At 57.5% G+C, this 15,977-nt stretch overlaps 1 protein-coding gene across 3 annotated transcripts; it reads right to left on the minus strand.

Moving 5' to 3' along the window:
* Positions 1 to 889: 889 nt before the first annotated feature.
* NYAP1 (neuronal tyrosine phosphorylated phosphoinositide-3-kinase adaptor 1) lies at positions 890 to 11,803 on the minus strand. 3 transcript variants are annotated; one of them, XM_050783677.1, is made up of 7 exons: positions 11,631 to 11,803; positions 10,229 to 10,380; positions 8,435 to 8,796; positions 5,945 to 7,459; positions 4,886 to 5,098; positions 4,520 to 4,629; positions 890 to 2,053 (listed from the first exon to the last, which is right to left on the minus strand). In XM_050783677.1, exons 2-7 carry the CDS (start codon positions 10,294 to 10,296, stop codon positions 1,787 to 1,789), a joined length of 2,535 nt encoding a protein of 844 aa, XP_050639634.1. In that variant the 5' UTR covers positions 10,297 to 10,380; positions 11,631 to 11,803; the 3' UTR covers positions 890 to 1,786. The 3 variants fall into 3 exon arrangements, with proteins under 3 accessions (XP_050639634.1, XP_050639633.1, XP_050639632.1); XM_050783676.1 differs by having other exon boundaries at positions 899 to 2,053; positions 4,886 to 5,101; XM_050783675.1 differs by having other exon boundaries at positions 899 to 2,053; positions 4,886 to 5,101; positions 11,341 to 11,803.
* Positions 11,804 to 15,977: the final 4,174 nt, after the last annotated feature.

Here is a 15,977-nt window from a genome sequence, read left to right on the forward strand (position 1 = left end):
TGTTGACCAGGCTGGAGTGCAGTGGCACAATCTCTGCTCACTGCAGCCTCCGCCTCCTAGGTTCCAGCCATCCTCCCACTTCAGCCTCCTGAGTATCTGGGACTAAAGGCACATGCCACCACACCTGGCTAATTTTTGTATTTTTTATAGAGACAGGGTTTCTCTATGTTGCCTAGACTAGCTTACCTGTCCTTTTAGGGTAATTTTGCAGGAAGTCTTCTTAGATGATTCCAGCCCTGTACCCCTTCTTTTTTTTTTGTCGTTGTTGTTGAGACGGAGTCTCACTCTGTCACCCAGGCTGGAGTGCAGTGGTGTGATCTTGGCTCACTGCAACTTCTACCTCCTGGGTTCAAGTGATTCTCCTGCCTCAGCCTCCCAAGTAGCTGGGATATAGCGCCACCACACCCGGTTAATTTTTGTATTTTTTTTAGTAGAGATGAGGTTTTACCATGTTGGTCAGGCTGGTCTTGAACTCCTAACCTCAGGTGATCTGCCCACCTCGGCCTCCCAAAGTGCTGGGATTACAGGTGTGAGCCACCACACTTGGCCCTGTCCCCCATCTCTTACTCCTGCAACACTGTTTATTGTCATCTCAGGGTTTTTATCTCCCTGAGTAGATCACAAGGTGCTTGAAGGCAAGCTTCATGCCCAAATATTCCTTCTGCATCAGTGCAATGCGAAAAACACATTCTGTGCACAAAAAATGCTAATGGAGTCATGGCCTGGTGCATTCCCGAAGACTTACCTGGAACTCCACCTCACCCTGTGACTTGGCCACAGCTACTCACCCCTCCCCGCACAACCTTCAACTCCCACCAACCAGGGGCAAGATGGGAAAAGGAGCAAGTGTAAGAATGACAGAGCACGCTGTGAAATAGAAGAAGCCAGCTTTAGGATCATGAGTCTTTTAATATATTATTCTGAAAAGAAAGGAATTAAAAAAAAGTTCCTGACATCTCTTCTGTGTTTTGTTTAATTTAAATAAATACCCTGCCCACCCACCCCCACCCGCTAAAATTTCCCTCCTCCTCCCCCATCATCCCGCCCATCCCTGGCACTAGACCCTCACCCCAATACTAAATAAGATGCCTGATTCAGAGCAGGCCACACTGACTACCAAATTCTGGCAAATTGTAAATACTGTGAATGGTCTTGGGCCCTCTGCTTCCCTGGGCCCCTTCTTCTCTCGGTCCACTCCCCATGCGGACCCCTCCTTGGCTGTGGGGTGGCATGGATGGCGGGGCCTTTAGGCATTGGCACTGGGGAGAGTGCAAACTTGGCCCTGATTCTCCACTCCCGGCTCAGGAGTAGGTCAGAAGGGCCCAGAATCGCCCTCCAGACTGAAATAAATAACAAAATAAATACCCCCTCCCCAACTCCCGGCTCTCTAGAAAAGAGCTCCTCCATCTGGCACTCTAGTCCCTCTCTTTGAGCTCACCCACCCCCCTCTTCCTCCCATCCCTTCCTTCCTCCCTTCCCCATGCTGACCTCTGGCTTGGTTCAGGAGGAGACACGCATAGCGCCCAGGGGGGAGAACAGCCAGAGCGCCTCGCCCCAACCTCAAGCAAACCCTCCTCCTCCTCCAAGTTTCTCAGCAGCGCTGTTGGCACCCTAAGCCCAATGGGCCTGGCAGACTCTCTCCATCCCAGGGGGTACGGTGGAGGGCAGGGGTTCTCCCTGGCACTCTCCCACGTGGTCCTTCAATGTCTCTCAAGGCGAGGCTCCCGGGAGAGCCAGGCGTGCCCGCCCCCGCCCCAGTCCAGGCGCCCAGGTCCCCCCGCCCGCCTCAGATGGCGGTGTCCCAGAGGACCGTGTGCTGCCGGCGGCAGGGCGGGGTGCCGGACTTGCGGGGCTCGGGCCCCCGCCGCCAGCTGGGGAGGATAGGCATGCTCTCCTGTTTGCAGAGGCCTCGGTCCGGGCGGTGGCGCGCCTTGATTTCCTTGCATACGCAGCGCTTGCGCTCGATCACCTCCAGCAGCTTCCCGTCGCGTTCGCGGGCCGGCTGGGGCGGCAGGGGCGGCAGGGGCAGCGGCAGCGGCAGCGGCGGGTGGGGCTGTGCCGCGGGCGGGGGAGACGGCGGGGGAGAAAGGAAAAGGCGGGTAGGGTCGGGGACCTCAGCATGACCGGACCGGGTCCGCACTGCCTAGACCCACGTCTTCCCCTAGAAGCAAGTCCTTACTTGCCCCCCACGGCCTCGGCTGGCTCCCTCTGGCTGTGGGGCCCATGGGGGCCGAAATCCAACTCCGGCAGCTTTGGCCCAGTCACGCCCTAGTCTTCCTAGACAGACGCGTTTTGTAAGTTGCTCCCCCTAGAAGGGATGCCTTTCTTTCTTTCTTTCTTTTGTCTTTTTGAGACAGGGTCTGGCTCTGTCGCCCAGGCCAGAGTGCAGTGGTGCAATAATAGCTCACTGCAGCCTCTACCTTCTAGACTCAAACAATCCTCCAGCTTCAGCCTCCCTCCCAAGTAGCTGGGACTACAGGCATATACCACTACACCAGCTAATTGTTAAAAAATTAAATTAAATTTTTTTTTTGTATTGATTGGATCTTGCTTTGTTGCCAATCCTGGTCTTGAACTCCTGGCCTCAAGGGATCCTCTCATCTTGGCCTCCCAAAGCACTGGGATTACAGGTATCAACTACTGTGCCCAGCTGGGGCAAGGGTAGACGGGATCCCTCCCTTCCTCTCTCTCTCTCTTTCTTTTGACAGGTTCTCCCTCTGACACCTAGGCTGGAGTGCAGTGGCACGACCATGGCTTACTGCAGCCTCCACCTCCCAGGCTCAAGTGATTCTCCTGCCTCAGCCTTCAGAGTTACTGGAACTACAGGCACGCACCACCTGTCTGGATAATTTTTTAATTTTTTGTAAAGACAGGGTCTCCCTATGTCGCCCCGGCTGGTACAGAATTCCTGGGCTCAACCACTTCTCTTGCCTGGGCCTCCCAAAGTACTAGGATTATAGGCGTGAGCTACCATGCTTGACCTCTTTATTTTTATTTCTTTTGAGACAGGGTCTTGCCCTTACACTCAGGATAGAGTGCTGTGGTGGGATCACAGTTCATTGCAACCTCAGTCTCCTGGGTTCAAGCGATCCTCCCATCTCTGCCTCCCACAGTTCTGGGATTACAGGCACAAGACATGGTGCCCAGTGGGGAGGTCTTTTTCCTAAATTGCGCAAAGGTGCGCTGTTGGCTAGTGGTGGCCCTGACTGATCTCCAAGCTGGGCCCTACCTTGCTGCCCGTCTTAAGCAAACCTTCAAACCCTTCCCAGATCCTCTCCCAACCCCCTCACTCTCATTCCTGGGTTCCTGTTAGTCTGTATTGGCTCAGACCCCAGCCTGCATGGCCCTTTGTTTTGTTTTTTTTTTGTTTGTTTGTTTGTTTTGAGACAGAGTCTTAACTCTGTCGCCCAGGCTGGAGTGCAGTGGCATGATCTCGCCTCACTGCAGCCTCTGTCTCCCGGGGTCAAGCAATTCTTCTGCCTCAGCCTCCTGAGTAGCTGGGATTACGGGTGCCTGCCCCAACGTCCAGCTAATTTTTGTGGGGTTTTTTGTTTTTTGTTTTTGAGACAGAGTCTCTTTCTGTTGCCCAGGCCACTGGAGTGCAGTGGCGTGATCTTGGCTCACTGCAACCTCCATCTCCTGGGTTCAAGCGATTCTCCTGCCTCAGCCTCCCGAGTAGCTGGGACCACAGGCGCGCACCACCACACCTGGCTAATTTTTGTATTTTTAGTAGAGATGGGGTTTCACCATGTTGGTCAGGCTGGTCTCGAACTCCTGGCCTCATGATCCACTCGCCTCAGCCTCCCAAACTGCTGGGATTACAGGCATGAGCCACTGCACCTGGCCCTAATTTTTTTGTATTTTTAGTAGAGAAAGTGTTTCACCATGTTGGCCAGGCTGGTCTCAAACTCCTGACCTCAGGTGATCTGCCCGTCTCGGCCTCCCAAAGTGCTGCAATTATAGGCATAAGCCACCGCACCCTGCCTGGCCCCTTTCTTTCTTTCTTCCTTTTTTTTTTTTCTTCTAAGACAGGGTCTCACCTTGTGGCTCAGGCTGGAATGCAGTAGCGTGATCATGGCTCACTGCAACCTCCACCTCCCAGGGTAAAGCCATCCTCCTACCTCAACCTCCAGAGTCGCTGGAAATCAGGCTTGCGCCGGCACACCTGACTACATTTTTTATTTTTTATAGAGATGGGGTCTCGCTATGTGGCCCAGGCTCATCTTGAACTCCTGGGCTCAAGCAATCTACTTGCCTCGGCTTCTGAAAGCATTGAGATTACAGGTGCGAGCCACTGCAACTGGCCTTCTTTAAAAAAGCAAAATAGACAGGGTGTCATTATGTTGCTCAAGCTAATGAACTTCTGGCCTCAAGTGACCCTCCTGCCTTGGCCTCCCAAAGTGCTGGAATTACAGGCATGAGCCACTGTGCCCAGCCCTGGCCCCTTTATTGCTTTTCTTTGCACATTCAAGCCTTCTCCACCTGCTCCTTCACAAATAAAAGAAAAACCAAGCCTCACCTGGCTCGGGGCATCCCTGGGCTGGCTGCAGGGCCGGGGTGTGTGGAGCGCAACCTGCCGGACTCCGGAGGTGGAGGCCGAGCGCCCTAGGCGGTAGCCTCCCGTGAAGTCTAAGGTGGAAGAAGGAGGAGTGAGGAGCGCAGGAGCCTCAGGTGCCCCTCCCCTAGTTCCCAGTCCCCTGCCCTTGAATGATCCAGGCTGCCCCTGCCTCATCAAGGCGGAAAAGGGGGTGGAGATGTGGTATGAAGATTTAGGGCCCTGGATGTGGACATGAACAGGTGAGAGGAAGTCAGGACAGGTGCGGCCAGACCCCGGGAGATCCCCCAGCCAGCCCCACTGTGCACAGGTGTGTGCAGGCCACATCACCTCCATTGCGGTGGCAGGCAGGGAAGGTCTGGCAAGGAATGGGCAGTGCGGTGCGGCTCCCTCCTCGGTCTCCGTGGTGGATCCTGGCCAGCAGGCCCTCTGCCCCCTGGCTCCTCACTGGGATCCCTGATGTCACCGGGCCCCTGTCCTCACGCTCCACCTTGCCTGGACCCTCGGCACTGCCATTCCAGGCCCGGGCACCATCCTCGACCTCTGCTGGGATGACAAGGAAAGCTGTGTGCCTGCACATTGGAGGCATCCTTCTGTCCCTCCGGTCACACATGCTGCAGCATGGGTGGACCAGGAGACACAACTGCCCCTTTTGCAAGTAACAGCTGGGATGGGGTTCCTTCACACTCCCCCCACACACACACACGCACATACACCTGTTCCTTTCCACCCATCGGTACCATCTCCTGGGGCTGAGAATCATGTATATGTGCTGCATCCAAACCCTTTTCCCTGGTCAGAGGGGCCTCCCCAACCCCAGCTTTAGCTTCCAAGCCCCTCCATCTCCAGCTAGGGCCAGAATGACCATCCCCCTGGGACCAAGACCTGTAGGGTGAGAATCCCAATTCCTGAGCCCAGAAGGAGGAGGGCAGGGGGAAGGGCTGCCTGTGAACTAAGCTCATCTCTGAGAGGAGGCCTGGCAGAGCATTGCGTTGCCAGGCAACGGTAGGGGCCTCCTCTCCTCTCCCTCCTGTCTGGACGGGTTGCCATGGTAACAGCTGGGAGGCAGCTGTGTTTAGTTCCTGGTGCGCACACTCACAAGCACACACCCCTGCAGCCCCAGGAAGGGAGGGGCAGGGAGCAGAGCAGGACAGGGCCAGATTTGACCCCCTTCACCTCCCAGACCTTCCTGCCCCTCCAGCGCACACTGGGTGACCCCCGTCTTTCTGTCTATTGCTCACCTCCACCCCTCTGGTCTCCTAGAAAACATCCCAGACTCAAGACTGTGACTTCCAAATAACCCCTCCAACACCTCCCCCAAACCATCACAGGCATTCCCAGCTGCCCCCCACCCCCGACACCAGCCCCCACTCCCCACCCCTCACTCACTGTCCAACTCCTTTGCTTTTCTCCCTCCATAGAGGACCTTTCTCTGCAGGGCCCAGCCTGCCCCAAATGTCGCGGCGCCCATCTCCTCCTCTTCCTCCTCTGGTGTCCCTGCACTGGCGATGACGTGGGCACAGGAGATGCTGGCAAAAGCACCCCCATCGGTCCCTTGCTCCTGCAGCTGAATCTTGACCATGGGGGACGGGGCCCCCACACCACAGCCCTTATTCAGCACCCCCCCAGCCTTGAGGCTCTCATAGGCAGGGGGTCTCTTAAGCCCAGCTGCTGTGGCTGGGTAGGTCCACAGCGGGGTCAGGGGGCCTGCAGTTGGGTCTGGAAGGCTGTGGGGGGAGGCCAGGCAGCCGCGGTGGTGGAGGACCCCAGCTGCTGCGCCCATGGCCCCACTGTGGGGGCTGGACTTCCCTGGCATGGGGGGCCTCGAGCTGGTACACAGCATCCCATGGAGGACTGAGATCTCCTTCTCCGTCTTTGGCTCCCCAACACCCAGGGGTGGACCGGCTGGCAGGACAGAGTGCGTGGTCACCTTGACCGCCGAGTACACCATGGTGTAAGACACGGCCTTGTCCTTGGGGGGGCCGGGGAGCAAGGCGGCCGGGGCAGGGGGGGCTGCTGGCGCCCCCGCCGCCTTAGGGCAGATCATGCTGTGGGAGTTGGGGAGCTCCCGCTCCCCCCGGGGCTGGCCAGAGCCCTGGGGTGGCAACGGTGTCGAGTGGCTCCGGGCCCGGCCCGATGGTCCCAGCAGCAGCAGGTTGGCAGCAGGAGGTGGAGGCGGTGGGGGAGGCGTCTCCCGCTCCCGTGCAGGCACTTGGGGAGCTGGGGTGGAGCCGGCTGGCTCCTTGGAGTGGCAGAGGACAGGTAGCCTCGAGACCCCATCGCCAGGGGTTCGGGAAGCAGACTTGGCTTGGGGGAAGGCCAGGAGTGGAGGCCGGTGCTGAAGGAGGTTTGGGAAGGGTGGGGGGATTTCACAAGGAATGGTCTTGGTGGGCGTCCCATCCCTCCGGCTCGGAAGGGCTGAAGCTGGGCGGCGGTGGGCATGGGGCGGAAGGGCGTGAGGCTGTTGTGGCGGGGATGTTGCGGTCAATGGTGGAGGGCCATTGGCCCGGCCTTCCCCGGCCTCTTCCGGCAGCGGGTACTTCATCTCCTCATAGATGGCCTCACTCTCTTCAGAGTCCGAGTCGGCGCCCGCTGGAGGGGTCGGGCCCCCACCCCCAAGAGGGGGCCCAGCCAGGCCTCCTCCACTTCGTCCTCCTCCCCTAAAGACGTCCCCCACCATCTCAATGTACACAGGCTCTTCCTGGGCACCCACATCAGGGTCCCCAGCTACTCGGGACCCCCTAGTGAGGCGCTGAAGAGGCAGGTTCCCCCCTCGAGGAGAGGGGCCTGGGGGGCAGGACTCATCGAAGGAGACAGAGAGCTGGGTGTTAGGGCTTCGCCTAGGCTTCTGTGGAGGAACCTTCCGGCTGGACTCTCGGCCCTCTGGGGTTGGCTTCTGTGAGCCTGGACAGGACAAGAAAGATAAAAATAAACCAGGCTTTTAATGAGGGGAGCAAGTGGGAGGAGCCCATTCTGATCCCTTGACCCCTCTGCAAGGACATATCTGCCTCTTCATTTTCCCCACATTCCTCAACTTACAGCCCCAGGAGGCTTCCTCATTTCTTTTTTATTTTTTAATAGAGACAGGTCTTTCCATGTTGCCCAGACTGGTACCAAACTCCTGGGCTCAAGGGATCCTCCTGCCTCGGCCTCCTAAAGCACTAGGATTCCAGGCATCAGCCACCATGCCCAGCTGTAGCTTACTTTTCTACTAGTCAGCCCTTGGTCTTTTTAAAACATCAACTAATTGGCCAGGCACAGTGGCTCATGCCTGTAATCCCAGCACTTTGGGAGGCCGAGGTGGGTGGATTACCTGAGGCCAGCAAGCCTGGCCTTGTCAGCCTGGCCAACAAGGCGAAACCCTGACTCTACAAAAATACAAAAAATTATCCAGGCGTGGTGATGGACGCCCGTAATCCCAGCTACCTGGGAGGCTGAGGCAGGAGAACTGCTTGAACCTGGGAGGTGGAGGATGCAGTGAGCTGAGATCGCGCCATTGCACTCCTGCCTGGGCGACAGAACGAGACTCTGTCTCAAAAAAAAAAAAAAAAAAAGTGCTGGGATTACGGGCGTGAGCCATCGTGTCTGTCCCACAGTCCTCAGTCTTTCTAATGTATTCTCCAGAATCCGCAGCTCCTACCCTCATTGTCCCTCCGAGGCCACCACGCCTTTCTCAAGAACTTTTCAGGGAGTGTCCCCTGCCCTTGGATGGTTCATCTCAGGCCCATCCAAAAGGACCCCCCCAATTCCTTTTAAGAATGGAATCTTCCACTTCCTTGGTTCTTCCCTGAATGAACCCTCCCGGCAAGCCTCCCCCGGCCTGGAATAGATCCTCCCAGCTCCCAGCTCCACCCCAGGGAGAGATAGGGGGTATCTCACCTGCTTTCTTGCTGGGGGGCGTCTCTGCCCCCGACCCGGGCCCCACCATGCTAAGCTTGGTGCTGGGGTGTCTCCGGGGCTTGGCAGGGGGTCTTCGGATGCTGCTGTCCTCTGTGAGGCCTCCACCGCCCCCACCAGGGCCACCCCCGACACTGTCCATGCTGCCCACTGAGTGGCAGGAGAGGGACCGTGGGGCCATGGCACTGCGGCAGGGGTGCGGGGTGTGCTCCTGGGAGGCAGGCATCGTCATGAAACCCATCCTGAGGGAGCGCCGTAGCGAGGCGATGTCCCGCACGCGGACCCCAGGCCCCTGGCCGGCCGCCGGCCCAGCCGAGCCAGCGGGGGCCACCTCCTTACTGGAGCTGGGGAGAGAAGGCCACGATGGAGTGGAGGAAGGGCCTCAGACCTGGGCCTCCCCCTTCTCCGCCCCAAGAGGTGTCAGCAACCTTGTGGCTTCCCAGGGAGGAGGACAGGAGCCTGGGTGGGGACAGGGTTGCCAGAAGGTCCAGGGCACCAATGAAGGGGCTTCAGGCAGAATCTTGGGCTTTAAAAAGGCAAGGCAGTTGGGGGCAGGTATGAGAAGAGGGGCGAGTATGCCTGCAGGGGAGCATCCCTGGGGCTGGCAGATCCCAGCCTGGGCACCTATGTGGACAGCCTTGTGCAGAGATAGAGATACAAACCCAGGTAACACAGACAGACACACCTGCCCCCACAGCTCCTCGGCCCCTCTCACTCTCACACTGGCCCACACCTGGCCTCTGGTCTCCCCTCCTGCCCAGTCACTGTGACCTACACCCCCATGGCACACCTCCTCTCCCAGATGCACGATGTGTCCCTCCAGGACCAGAGCAGCCTCTCTCCCCTGGCCCATCCTTCTTCCTCCCTCTCCCCTGGTGTTGTCCTCTCTCTGTCACCCTCCCTGGCTCACCCCCATTCCATTCCACTCTCCCTGAGCTTCTGTCTGAGTGGAGGGTTGCGGGGAGTGGAGGGGGGGCGGCTGGCAGGGAAGAGAGGAGAGCTGTGTGGGGTGGGCGCTCATTAAGGCCCTGTCTGCTAGCCCTTCATTAGGGAGAGATCGCTGCAGCGATCACTCTGATTAATCTAATTAACAACAAGAATTAAACTCCACAGTTGCGAGGAAGGAAAAGGGAGGTGGCTGACAGGCTCCAAGTGGCTGTGAAGTCAATGGGAGTGAAGAGGAGAAGGAGAGAAGGATGGGAGAGGCCAGGCCCCAGGTCCCTGGAAGGGCAAGCGAGGAGGCAGACAGGGATGCAGGGGTCCGGGGGTCGTGCCCTGCCCCGGCTCTTTGGCAAGGCCCAGCCCGCATGTCCGCCCACCACACACACAACTTGACCACTCGCCTCCTGCAGCAGGGGAAACTGGGAGGAGGCCAAGTGGATGTTCTCTGATGCCCCTGAAATGACCCCTTCCCTAGACCCTGGGAGGGAGGCGGGGCCTGCCCCTTCCAAGGTCAGGTGACAGGAGAGCCCACAGCCAGCCCCAAATTTGCAGAAAGGAGAAGGGCTACAGGCCAGAGGTGAGTCAGGAAGGAGTGACTTGGGCCTCTGGGGATGGGGAACAACCAAAAGGGTGCTCCTGGGCTGTAAACCCCCCCGCAGGAGGGCAGGAGTTGGGCCAGGACAATCTGTGTGCAATCCTGGCCGTTCCGTACTGACTCTGAGAGCAGAGAGCTCACTCATGACAAGGCTGCCAGGCCCCCAGAAGGGCTGTGGCCCAGTGAGGGGGCAGGCAGAGGTGCGGAAGGAAAGGGAACGGTCTGGGGCACAGCCTTACCTCCTCTTGGCCTCTTCTTCCTTGTGCTGCCTCCACTCCAGCTTGGTTTTTCGGTAAAGGAGGTTCATCTCGTGGGGCAGGAGGTGGGGGCTGGGGGGCCCTGCTCAGTGCCACCAGGCCCGGGGGGCGGCCCTCCCTGGGTCCCGGATCCACTGGGTTGGGGGAGGGGGTGGTGAGAAGGGAAAAAAAAGAAAGGTGGGATGGGTGGGGGCCAGGGATGAATGAAAGAGAGAAAAAGGAGAAGAGACATGACTCGGGTCCTCAGAGAGGAAAACACAGACAGAAAACCCAACACAGCTTCAAGGACCCACAGACAGATAGACAGACACAAGACCCCGACAAAGGTGTTCAGAGCCGCAAATACACACTCTGGAGCGACCAGGTCAACACAGATTCCCTTCTTGTGTAAAGACATCCTGATCCACCACCCATACAGGCCCCACAAACGGACTGCAACCCCTCAGCTACACAAGTACACATTCAGACACACAAACCACAGAGCCACCGACCCACATCTACAGACGGAGGACCAGACACAGAGATTGGCATAGGTAAACAGAAACCTAGGGATAGACAGGCACACAGACATAAACACCCACAGACACACCCACAGACACACACACAGACCTCCAGACACACACAAATCTGCTACATGGAACCGGACACACCTACAGGCAAAGAGTTATGCCCAGGGCCTACTTGCGTACATTGCACCCCACTGGGGAAAAGGGAGATGGTCAGACTCTCCCTCCCATCTTGGGCTGTAGGGGGGGATCTTATGAGGGCAGGGTGGGGACGCTGAAGGAAGGATGGGAGACACCCTGAGTTGGGTATCTAAAATACCACCCATCCATCTATCTCCACTGCCTGCCTTCCCCCTCTTCCAGTCCTTCCCCGGGCCTGGGCCTTGGTCCACCCCGATTCTGGCTCCCTGGCCCTTTAGCAATGGTTTGGTCTCTGCCTCCCTCCCTCGCTGATGGCCCCAATCACCTTCTTCTTCCTCCAGGATTTGGGAGGCCCCCGGTTTTCCTCTTCCAGTCCCCGCCCCTCAATCCCACCCGGGGGGCTCCAGTCTGGCCCCATTGCTATCTTCTGGGCTGCGGCCTCCATACCTGCTCCGGTTTTCCTTCCCCCAAACCTACACTCTTCTTTTCGCCTTCAGCCTCACTTCTCCTCCCAGGCGCCCCTCCTTATAGCCGTCCTCCCCCTTCCCCTGTTCCAAACCTGGCCTGCTTCATCCCCCTTCTCCATCCAAGGGCCCCAGGTTCCTGGCACCCCTCCCCTTCCCCTTGTCCTGCTACCCTGGGCTTCTCCGCCTTTCGCTCCGCCAATCCTCCCTGTCCCTTGTCCCCCCACCCCAACCTTCCTGCACCAAGCCTCCCCAGTTTCTCCATCACCGTACCTGGCCTGCCGGGCGCCGGCCCCCCCATGCCGGGCTCCGCCCGGAGCAGGAGGAGGGAGGAGGAGAGACAGAGACAGACCGGGGGGAGCGAAGCTGGGCCCTGCCGCAGAGACAGCCCCGCCTCCGGGTCCGCCCCCAGACCCGCCCCCGGCCCCAAACCCACCCTTCCACACCCTCCAAGGACGGAACGGGAGCGGCCGTGCGGCGCGGGGCCGCGAGGCTGGGGCGCGGGGCGCGGGAGCCGCGGAGCCTGCGGGGACAGATTCGGAGGAAGGTCGTGGGGCGCTGGGGGCCCGGCGCCAGCCCGTCGCGGTCTTGGGGTGTCTACTCCTCGCCGCCCCTCGCCCCCTGCCCAGCCGGGCGGTGCTGGGTTCGGTCTCCCGGGCCCCGGCGGAGCGGCGTGCAGCGGCGCCCCCCAGCGGCAGCCTGGGGCCCGCGCCCCCGCCCCCGCCCCCGCCCCGTGCACCCAGTGCACCCCGTGCGCCCGGCGCGCCCCGGGTCCGCACCCAGCATCGGGCCGGGGCCGAGGCTGCGGCTGCGGGGCCCGGGGTGCAGTGAGGCGCCGAGGCCGCCAGGGGGTGCCGCTTTCCGGGCCGAGGGGCTCCGAGGGAACTGGACGGGAGGCGGCTCAGCCCAGCAGGGGGCGTGCTCAGGCGGCCGCGCCCCCTTTCCCCGCCGCCCCCAGGTGCCAGGAGAGCACCCGAGTTGGCTCGCGGGGGAATCGGCCGCCTCCCCCTGCAGCCTCCCGGGGGTGCTCGGATCTCCTTCCATCGTCTGGGCTCAAAGCCGTCCGCCCCCGTGGTCCGAGCCCTCCTCTCATGACCTTTGACTCCCCCAGCGCCGCTCGCAACGACCAGGGTCGACCTCTGAGTGTGGCCACCACCCTGGCACTGTCAGGGGGCCGCTGCGGGACGTGACCTCGACCTCCCCGCCCATCGCTTTTCTCATCATCTCCCCTAGAAACAACTTTCTCTGAAATTCCTTGGGCGCACAGCTCTGTAGCGGGGGTAAATCAGCTCGAGAAGACCTCAGTTGTACCTTCCACGGGCTGGAAAATGGGCATGGCAAAGATAGGCATGGCCTAATCCCTGGCCTGCGAATGCTACTTCCCATGGCAGCGTCTTTGCAGACTTGCTGTGTGGCTTTAGGCAGATCGTGCAACCTCTCTGAGAGATGCTTTAGTCCAGGGATGTCCACTCTTTTGACTTCTCTGGACCACATTGGAAGAATAATTTGTCTTGGGCCACACATAAAATACTCTTAACACTGGCTGGGCGCGGTGGCTCACGCCTGTAATCCCAGCACTTTGTGAGGCCGAGGCTGGTGGATCACCTGACATCAGAAGTTTGAGACCAGCCTGGCCAACGTGGCAAAACCCTGTGTCTACTAAAAATAGAAAACATAAGCTTGGCATGGTGGCGTGCGCCTGTAATCCTAGCTACTCGGGAGGCCAAGGCAGGAGAATCGCTTGACCTGGGAGGTGAAGGTTGCAGCGAGCTGAGATCAGACCACTGCACTCCAGTCTAGGGGACAGAGTGAGACTCTTGCCTCAGAAAAAAACAAAAAAACAAAAAACCCAAACTACTAATGTTTTAAGAAAGTTTACAAATTTGTCCTGGGCCACAAGCTGCCGGTGCAGTTGGACAAGCTGGCTTTAGTCCATTCTTTGTTGGCAGAGGAGGGGTAGTAAAATAATACCAAAGTGCCTTGTAAATTGTAAAGGGTCCTACATATTAAAGGCTATTAAGAATGCTCCCAGGGGAGGGAGATACTAAAACACTTAAAACCCATTTCACATTTATACCTTTAGTATGATTAGTTTATACGTATAGGTCGGGAGCGGTGGCTCACGACTGTAATGCCAGCACTTTGGGAGGCTGAGGCGTGCAGATCACTTGAGGTCAGGAGTTCGAGACCAGCCTGGCCAACATGATGAGACCCCCCCATCTCTACTAAAAATACAAAAATTAGCTGGGCGTGGTGGCGGGTGCCTACAATCTTAGCTACTCGGGAGGCTGAGGCAGGAGGATTGCAACCTGGGAGGCGGAGGTTGCAGTGAGATGAGATCATGGCACTGCACTCCAGCTTGGGTGACAGAGCGAGACTTCATCTCAAATTAAATTAAATTAAATTAAGACATAAAAATTTGTATGTATTCACTCAACAAACATTTCTGCAGAGGTCAGCAATGTGCCAGGGCCTCTAGACTCAGATACCAGTGCCTGAGGCAGAGAAAGGGATTGCCCAAAGATAATTTTTTTTTTTTTTTTTGAGACGGAGTCTCGCTCTGTCGCCCAGGATGGAGTGCAGTGGCTGGATCTCAGCTCACTGCAAGCTCCGCCTCCCGGGTTCACGCCATTCTCCTGCCTCAGCCTCCCGAGTAGCTGGGACTACAGGCGCCCGCCACCTCGCCCGGCTAGTTTTTTGTATTTTTTTAGTAGAGACGGGGTTTCACCGTGTTAGCCAGGATGGTCTTGATCTCCTGACCTCGTGATCCGCCCGTCTCGGCCTCCCAAAGTGCTGGGATTACAGGCTTGAGCCACCAGGCCGGCCCCAAAGATAATTTTTGGATAGTTTGTAGCAAGTCAGCAAGAAGGAAGGAGGGCCTGGGGACGGAGGGACCAAGGCCATGTTCTGAGTGTTGCTAGAGGAGAAGAGGTTCTGTGAGGGACAGAGGGATGCAGTCTGGAGGGGTAGGGAGCAGGTGGGAGGCTGCTTCCCAGACATCACTACTTGGGAGGCTCACAGACCTGGGCTATGGCAGTCATTGTTACTATGGCTTAAGGGAGAGAAACAGGAGTGTGGATGTTTCTAACAAAGAGATAAAGAACAAATACATAACGAGGGTAGGTATTCCATTGTTTTATTTTTACCTAACCCTAAAGAGGGGTTAGAAATTTCCCTGAGGCCACGCACCATGGCTCACGCCTGTAATGTCAGCTTTTTGGAAGGCCCAGGTGGGAGTATCATTTGAGGCCAGCCTGGGCAACATAGTAAGACCCTGTCTCTATGAAAACTAAAAAATTAGCCAGATGTGGTGGAGTACACCTGTGGTCCCAGCTACTAGGGAGGCAGAAGCAGGAGGATCACTTGAGGCCAGGAGTTCAAGACGACCCTGGGCAACATTGCAAGACCCCCATCTCTACCAAAAAAAATTTTTTTTAAAAGAAATTTAGCCAGGCGTAGTAGTGTGTGTCTGTAGTCCCAGCTACTTGGTAGACTGAGGCGGGAGGACCAACTGAAGCCAGGAGTTTGAGACCATACTGGGCAACATGGTGAGAGCTCCCATCTCTACAAAAATTTAAAAATTAGCTGGGTGTGGTGGCGTGCATCTAAAGTCCTAGCTACTTGGGAGGCTGAGGCAGGAGCATGGCTTGAGCCTAGGAGTTCCAGGCTGTGGTGAGCTATGATCACACCACTGCACTCCATCCTGGGCAATAGAAAGAGAGAGAGCGAGAGAGAGAGAGCACCTGTCTCTAAAAAAAATGTGGGGGAGTGGTTGGGGCAAAGGGAAATAGTATAACATCCAGGATTTGATTTCAAATAGTCCAGCAAAATACAGCTGGCCCCCACATGTCATTTCATTGAATGTCATTTCATTATAACGTTGATGATTTTTTAAAAATTAATTTTGGGGCCGGGCGCGGTGGCTCACGCCTGTAATCCCAGCACTTTGGGAGGCCGAGGCGGGTGGATCACAAGGTCAGGAGATCGAGACCACGGTGAAACCCCGTCTCTACTAAAAATACAAAAAATGAGCCGGGCGCAGTGGCGGGCGCCTGTAGTCCCAGCTACTCGGGAGGCTGGGGCAGGAGAATGGCGTGAACCCAGGAGGCGGAGCTTGCAGTGAGCCAGGATCGCGCCACTGCACTCCAGCTTGGGCAACAGAGCAAGACTCCGTCTCAAAAAAAAAAAAAAAAAAATTAATTTTGGGTTGGGACCACCATCCGTGTGGAGTTTGCATGGTCTCCCCATGTCTGCATGGCACGTTTGAAAATTTTCATAATAATCCACTTTTTTTTTTTTTTTTTTGGTGAGACATGGTCTCATTCTGTTGCCCAGGCTGGAGTGCAGTGGCACAATGTAGGCTCACTGCATCCTCAACCTCCTGGGCTCAAGAGATTCTCCTGCCTCACAGCCTCCTGAGTAGCTGGGACTACAGGTCTACATCACCACACTCAGCTTTTTTTTTTTTTTTTTTTTTTTTTTTTTTTTTTAAGACGGTCTTGCTCTAATCGCCAGGCTGGAGTGCAGTGGCACGATCTCTACTCACCGCAACCTCCGCCTCCCGGGTTCAAGTGATTCTCCTGCCCCCTGAGTAGCTGGGACTACAGGCGCGTGCCACCA

The sequence above is a fragment of the Macaca thibetana genome, chromosome 3 (genome assembly GCF_024542745.1).
Source record: "Macaca thibetana thibetana isolate TM-01 chromosome 3, ASM2454274v1, whole genome shotgun sequence".
Taxonomy (NCBI): Eukaryota; Metazoa; Chordata; class Mammalia; order Primates; family Cercopithecidae; genus Macaca; species Macaca thibetana.